The 8,315-nt window shown below is 40.8% G+C and overlaps 1 protein-coding gene across 1 annotated transcript in view; it reads left to right on the top strand.

Annotated features, from left to right (window-relative positions):
* Positions 1-7,786: 7,786 nt before the first annotated feature.
* LOC133151478 (heart- and neural crest derivatives-expressed protein 2-like) overlaps positions 7,787-8,315 on the top strand; it is a 6,121-nt gene continuing 5,592 nt past the window's right edge. The window contains exon 1 of the mRNA XM_061274557.1: positions 7,787-8,315. This exon is cut by the window's right edge and continues 534 nt beyond it. Coding sequence (XP_061130541.1) covers positions 8,235-8,315 — 81 coding nt within the window. The 5' untranslated portion in view covers positions 7,787-8,234.

Raw genomic sequence — 8,315 nt, 5'->3', positions numbered from 1 at the left:
TTTCCGGGAGCAGTGCGCGGCGTTGTTGTGTTGTGAGCAGAGCAGGCACGTGAAAGGGGAGTCGACAACTAGTACGCGGCTCCTGGGCTGGTGGATCAGGTAAATCAGGATAATGTTCTGCTTGTATGTTGAACTCTTGTTTTGTGAAATAAAGAGCCGTTTACTAGGGGTGTAAATCGCGGGTTTTGTCACGATACGATATAATATCGATATAAAGAACTACGATACGATATTTGCCGATATCTTAAAGCCTGCTGCGATTCATTCACGATATATCGCGATATAGTGCTCTACGATCGATTATTTTTTTTTTTTAATAAAAAATATAGAACAATATCCTGATTTATAACAATTCATACGCAAAATCAACAAGGTACTGCAAACTCTTTATTTAGGAAATTACAAGAGTATTGTAGTATACAAATTGCTTACTTTAACACTGAACTTTGATGTCGTGTTTTTTCTTTAAATGTGCGGCGAGATTTGTGCACCCTGAATATTTGATCACCGCATGGCAGGATTTACAAACTGCACGTGTCTTGTCCGTTGAGCCATCTTTTCTTTGGAATCCAAAGTGCTTCCAAAGAATGACTTGAAGCCTAAAGGGGAGCAAATTTCCTCGTCTTTTTGGACACGAGCCATAGCACCAGCCCAGGAGCCGCGTACTAGTTGTCGACTCCCCTTTCATGTGCAGCAACGCCGCGCACTGCTCCCTGCTCCCGGAAAGAGGAAGCAAGCAACAATGAACTGGATTTCAAAATAACGTCGCGTCTAATGTCCGAGGTCAAACACGGCGATATAAATCGATGTTTACCTTTAGCATCGATGCCAATAAATCGTAGAGCATTATATCGATTAATCGATGTGTATCGATGTATCGTTACACCCCTAAAAAAATAAACTTACACCCCTAATATATATATTACACCCCTTATATTACACCCCTCATATATATGAGCGTCATATATATATATATATATATATATATATATATATATATATATATATATATATATACACACACACACACACACACACACATAGCGGCTCGGTGAGGCACTGGGTAACACGTCCGCCTCTCACAGTTAGGAGGGTGCGGGTTCGATTCCACCTCCGGCCCTCCCTTTGTGGAGTTTGCATGTTCTCCCCCGCGTGGGTTTTCTCCGGGCACTCCGGTTTCCTCCCACATCCCAAAAACATGCTTGGTAGGCCGATTGAAGACTCCAAATTGTCCCTAGGTGTGAGTGCGAGTGCGAATGGTTGTTTGTCTCTGTGTGCCCTGTGATTGGCTGGCAACCGGTTCAAGGTGTCCCCCGCCTACTGCCCGATGATGGCTGGGATAAGGTCCAGCACACCCGCGATCCCCGTGGGGACTAAGCGGTTCAGAAAATGGATGGATATATATATATAGATATACATATACACACATATACATATATCATATATATATACATATACACATACGTATATATTAGGGGTGTAAATCGCGGGTTTTGTCACGATACGATATAATATCGATATAAAGAACTACGATACGATATTTGCCGATATCTCCAAGCCTGCTGTGATTCATTCACGATATATCGCGATATAGTGCTCTACGATCGATTTTTTTTTTTTTTAATAAAAAATATAGAACAATATCCTGATTTACAACAATTCATACGCAAAATCAACAAGGTACTGCAAACTCTTTATTTAGGAAATTACAACAGTATTGTAGTATACAAATTGCTTACTTTAACACTGAACTTTGATGTCGTGTTTTTTCTTTAAATGTGCGGCGAGATTTGTGCTCCCTGAATATTTGATCACCGCATGGCAGGATTTACAAACTGCACGTGTCTTGTCCGTTGAGCCATCTTTTCTTTGGAATCCAAAGTGCTTCCAAACGAATGACTTGAAGCCTAAAGGGGAGCCAATTTCCTCGTCTTTTTGGACACTAGCCATAGCACCAGCCCAGGAGCCGCGTACTAGTTGTCGACTCCCCTTTCACGTGCAGCAACGCCGCGCACTGCTCCCTGCTCCCGGAAAGAGGAAGCAAGCAACAATGAACTGGATTTCAAAATAAAGTCGCGTCTAATGTCCGAGGTCAAACACGGCGATATAAATCGATGTTTACCTTTAGCATCGATGCCAATAAATCGTAGAGCATTATATCGATTAATCGATGTGTATCGATGTATCGTTACACCCCTACCATTTACCGAACCCACGACTGGTACTTTGGTAACGCTAAATTATAGTTATATTGATTTGTGGAATAATTGAAACAACAACTGACGACGAGTCTGACATCAGTGCCGCATGTACTTCCAAGTCAGCAGCGGTGTTGTTCTTTGTAAGTGACACAGAGGACGAAGATTTCGATGGATTGAATGATATTGTGTGACACAAATGGTCCGATAAATTTGTTATTTATGTTATAGTTATTTGATATATAGTTTATAAATAGTTCTATAGGCCTGTGGAATAATTGGAACTGCAACTGACGACGAGTCCGACGTCAGCGCTGCATGCACTTGTGGGGTCAGCAGCGGCGTTTTGATGGATTTAATGATTTGGAATGACACGGATAGTTTGATAAACGTGTTATTTATGTTATAGTTATTTGAATAACTGTTAATATGTTACGTCAGGCACGATCTCAGTTGCTTGTTTGTGTTTATGTAACGTTAGCATACCGTATCGTTTAGCCTGTTGTTGCCTGTTCATGTCAGATCTTGGTGTTGGATTTTGTCAAATAAAATTCTCCCAAAATTGCGACTTGTACTCCGGTGCGACATATAGGATTTTTCTTCTTTATTATGCATTTCATAGCTGGTGCGACTTGTACTCCTGAGCGACTTATTGTCCGGAAAATACGGTACATGCAATACAATTTTGTATACACACCAATTCACACAAGCACACACACAGCCATAAGTACATACATGCACATATGTATACACAGACGTCCCCAAACACACGCTGACAAACAGTAGAGAGACATGGTTGAGCGCCAAGACATAAGGTGAGGAAAAAGTGAGGGCCATTCAACACCAAGAGGGACCACAGCTCTTAACCACCGGGAACACCGCCACAGAGACTACTCCGGGCAGACGGGAACCCCCAGACCAAGCCGTGCCTACCATCCATCCAGGCGAGACTCCCTCCCTCATGGAACAGCACCCCCGCTGGTAGGCTAGACAAACACCTGCCTACACTGCCTAAACACTGGAGTTGAAACTGAAGAAAAAAAACATATCAAGATTATGGTAAAATAAGGCAAGAACTATACAACATCGGTAAAATTAATAAGATATTCCAAAGTTAACCTTAAATAATAAATCAATACATGAAATACTAAAAGGATTAATTAAAAGCTTGCAAAAGTAAAATAAATTGAGATGAATTAAGTCTATATACACTGTGAGTGCAGTTGGGCTATACAGTACATTCATTACTTTATGCTGAAGAAACTTTGGTTGCTGTGGAATGTACCTGTACGTCATCACACGGGCTGACACACATGCGCACACGCACGCAGAGTGAAAACTTTCTCTCGCTTTTGCTCGTGCATACATACATCACGTGACTCCATCAGGTTTATTTATACACATGAAGAATGGCTGAGATCAGACGATAGAGTATATGGGGGAGAGTTCTTCGCGTGAAAAAAAAAGAAAGCGAAATAGAGCGACAAAGGGAGAAAGAGAGACAGAGAGGGGGAGAGAGATCAGGAGTCTGACCGACTGACCTACAGTCTAATTATATATCATTATCAGGAGACACAAACTGATCTAAATTACTGCAACAGCTCCCATTCACATAGATGGATTACAGAGAGCAGCCTGACACGCGTGCGCACACATACACATACCTAAACACACACAATGAGCGATCCCCATGCAACATTTAAACAAATATCAATCAAAGTGCCTTCCACGCACAAGTCCAACTCACACTTTCTGCAACCCTGCTGCTCCTGATCTCCCACACAACACAGGAGGAATAATCACATGACTGCATATTCGAATCATTCGACATCATTTATTACCAATTACAGTCTAGAAATAGTGACTGTAATTCTCTCTTGACAAGATTTGTTTACCCTGATTTAAACCCCAACTATTGATTGCCTCTCTCAGCATGATTTCACTTTTTACTGTATGTGTAACCCACAACTATCCCCACCGCCCCAAAAAACCCAGAGGTCTTCACGGAGCTTCTTGTAGGCTTCTGTTGTTGAATTTCCCAAGGTTACGATCCATATTTTCAAACTTTCAAACACTGAAGTTAAACAAAACATCAATATATGTGACAAAGGTTGCATGACTTCAAAATATATTTGCACTCTTTTTTTTTCTTTCCATTTTTTAATTTCCCAAAATATATATTTATACTATATATTTTGGAGGTGGTATGTCTTTTCCTGACACGTTTGTTTGCTTGTTTGTTTGTTTGGTCTCTGTCTGTCTGTCTGTCTGTCTGTCTGTCTGTCTGTCTGTCTGTCTGTCTGTCTGTCTGTCTGTCTGTCTGTCTGTCTGTCTGTCTGTCTGTCTGTCTGTCTGTCTGTCTGTCTGTCTGTCTGTTTGTTTGTTTGTTTGTTTGTTTGTTTGTTTGCTTGTTTTAACTTCAGAAAACTGTCTTATTGTCCGGTACACTAGATGAGTTCAATAAAATGTGCTCAGTGCACCATAGCAGTAGTAAAACATGACTTATACGTTCATTTTGCGTCATTCCTCTAAGGGCGTCGGGCAAAAGGCGGCGAATACAATGGGGAGTATACTGCGAAGAAAGCGCAACACAGTCAGGCTTTCTGTGCACGATCTGGAATCTGGATCGACAAAGCCAGCTCTGATTAGAGCTAAGTGATATTCAACTCGCTTTGTTAACCCAGGCTCATTGTCAGGCTTTGTGCGCGTTCACATAAAAGGGGGCGTTTCTATGTAAGAGCCGCATATTTTACTTAGGAGAAGCGAATTGTAATCAGGTTTCAAAAAATACAAATATAACTGCAGAAAGCAACACTGTTTCTGCAAATAAGGCAAGAGAAGATGCTGGCAGAAAATTGCTGACCGTACTTGTTCTAGTCCCATGCTAATTTCCCCACTGCTGGACATGGGACAACTCTAAAACGTTTAATACTTAAAAATGTATACTCAAGATGATCCTTTGGTTTGTCCAATTGGATTCATGAATCAATTCATTTGTGGCCTTTAGGCTTAGCTTGTAAATTATAAAACGTTTGTTTGTTTTGTCCAAAAGCATTTGAGGGGGCGGTCGCGGGGAGGGAGAGTCTTCCGCGATCGGACTGCGGGCTGATTGCTGGACACGTCAATGCCGTGAAGCTGCGGGCTCACGTGTGCATCCGTTTCTTTGCCATGCGTTCAGTAAGTGATGCTGAAAATCTGAGCAAGATTGCTGTGCAATGCGCGACGTTGTCTTTGCAACTATAAAATGTGACACAACGTATTATTCACACACTGTAAAGAAAATAAATTAAGCTACCACTTTGTATGCTTTCTTATCCTTGACTTTGATTTACTGTTTAATGGTGCTGGTATCACATCTGGGAAAAATAATATTCTTTAACTTAACAGTATTTATCACATATGATTATCAATCAACGAACAACTTCACTTTAAATTGGCCCCCAAATAAATTTGTAGTCACGAATCTCTCATCATTGGACAGACTTAGCTTACGGAGTCACACATCTTGAGTATCATTTTTGAATTATTTCATTTCATTTTTTTGGATTTGGATATTCAGCAGTGAGAAATTTACCACTGGGTTTCAGTGTTATCGTTCAGGAATATCAGCAGCAGTGTCGCTTTTTGCCGTTATGATGTTTTACTTTCTTCGAAACCCTCAATTATCACTATTTGCTCGGTTGTGATAATATGCGATTCTTGATCGATCCACTTTTTTGTATATGTTGCTCAAATGACGCTGAAATGCCCCGCTTTACGTGAACGCGCACAAAGTCTGCATGGGGACAAGAGCCAGGGTTGACGAAGCAGTTGATAACCACCGTCGTGGTACCACTTTGGATTGCGTTCTCAGGCTTTGTATGGATCCAGAAAATGCAAAGAAAGCCTGGCTGTGTTTAGCTTCCTTGGCAGTTCCTTATTCCTTCATGGGTCACGCATGTATCGTCAATAGAATAGCAAGTCCGTTTACCTGGAGAATAAATATTTATTTAAACTGCCATTTATAGTATGTTTCGTATTAAATTTATAGTAGGGTAACTGTTATCTGGTGAAAATAGAAATCAAACATAGAACATAACCCAAACAAATTCGAGGTGTTCGTTTCAAACGTTGGTAAAGAAGACACACTTTTTGTTGTTACTTTACGCGTGCAAGCATAAAAAGAGGCGGTCAGCTTGTAAGCGGACAACTTTGGTTGTAATGCCATGCTTTAAGTTTATTACTAACTTGAAAATTATTACTAGTATTAATAAATGTATTATTATTATTATTATTAGTAGTAGTAGTAGTCGTTTTAACATATATATAATATTGATATAACATTATTATTATTATTATTATCATCATTATTATTAGTAGTAGTATTATTATCATTATAAGCTCGGAATCTTTACATCATTTATTTGAATAATTCGTTTCAATAAAAATATAATTGACAAATTATGTAGTATTTGCGCGTGAATTTCGAATGAAACAAATGAGAACGATTCAATCCAAATATAATGTTATTGGTCATAGCATTAGTTCGTTTACATTACGAACTAAATTTACGCGTTTCACTCTGACATATTTCGTAGACGGGTGATATAGGTCAATAGATATTTCTTTATTTTTAAAATAGAAAATAATAATAGGTTGTATATTAATTGGGTTTCGATACTTTGCTGGATGAGAACATGTGATGTGTGTGATTTAACTCATTCACAACGAATAAACGACCGCTGACATGCTTCACACGCGTCTGAGGACTGGCTAGTGTCCCCGAGCCTAGCCTTACACTTTTTCTTAGACATATTGGCCTAAGATGAACTGTACTGGCTAGTGTCCCCGAGCCTGGCCTTACACTCTTTTTCAGACATATTGGTCTAAGATCAACCAGAATAAAAAAATACATCCCAATATAAGCCAACCATGTTGCATGCATTTCAATTAAGGTTCCTTGTAACACTTATTGTTCTGAAAGGAAAGGTTCACGTCATGATTTGGTCATTCAGAAATTGACGTGGAACAAGATAACTTTAGTATGATATGTGAGTGCACTAAATCCCCACATTCAAGCAGATTTACAAAGACTCACACATGACGAGGGTAATTTGATCATCCCCTGGACCTAGGTTTAATATTTTCATGGAGTTATATATTATTAAATTAAAATCACAGTTTTCTGTGCCAATATTCCCTGTAACCTTTGAATTTGTATTAAAATGTTTTAAAACAAATAGTTTTCCACAACAACCTCTATGCAAAACAAGTTGGCCACATAATGATTGTAAATTGTGTACGAATTCCAATGCCAAGAACATATCTCATTACTGTTGACCCAGCGGTGTGCCAGCAGACCTACTTAGCGGGCCCATTGACATTAAAGACAAGTAAACAGATTCTGCAATCGAGGCCAGTGGAGGGTGGAAGGTTGGCCATTGGTCAGAGAAATCTGCGAAGGCACGCTCTCCTCCCGCGTCGGACGTATCGTCTCTCTCTCTCTCTCTCTCTCTCTCTCTCTCTCTCTCTCTCTCTCTCTCTCTCTCTCTCTCTCTCTCTCTCTCTCTCTCTCACTCTTCTTTGCTCCCCCCTTTTTCTTTCTCGCTCTCTCTCCTCTCTGTCCGGTCAGTATGCACCAGTAGTGTTGAGCCGGTTGCCGCGCTGACTAACCCTGCCTTGCCCAAAACGGCTGAAGATGTTGAATCGGTGAGAAGAGCTGAAATTGAAAAAAGAAGAAGCGCTACATATATTCGGATTGGTTGCTAGAAGAACCATGTCGAGAGTTGAGGAGACTTTGAGAAGCTGTAGACTGGGATAGCCCGGCCCTTTCTACTCGGAGTACTGCCTCTCATATTTTTGGACTCGGCGGGCATTCCCGGTCGCGATGTGGAAATTATTCATTGTGCTAACATCTCCTTCGAAAGGTCATTAGACAGCGATTCTGCAACAACCCCAAAGGTTTGGTGTGGGATCGCGCGTTGTCCGTTTACGTGTGTGCACGTGAGAGCGCCTGTGCGTGCGCATGAGTTTGTGTGCGCGCGTCGGTAGGTCACGATGAGTTTAGTATCAGGCTTTCCTCATCATCCGGTCATGCACCACCACGACAGCCACCACTACTCCCTGCACGCGGCCGCA

This window comes from Syngnathus typhle, linkage group LG3 (genome assembly GCF_033458585.1).
Source record: "Syngnathus typhle isolate RoL2023-S1 ecotype Sweden linkage group LG3, RoL_Styp_1.0, whole genome shotgun sequence".
Taxonomy (NCBI): domain Eukaryota; kingdom Metazoa; phylum Chordata; class Actinopteri; order Syngnathiformes; family Syngnathidae; genus Syngnathus; species Syngnathus typhle.
This window is presented reverse-complemented; position numbering and strand designations above follow the sequence as displayed.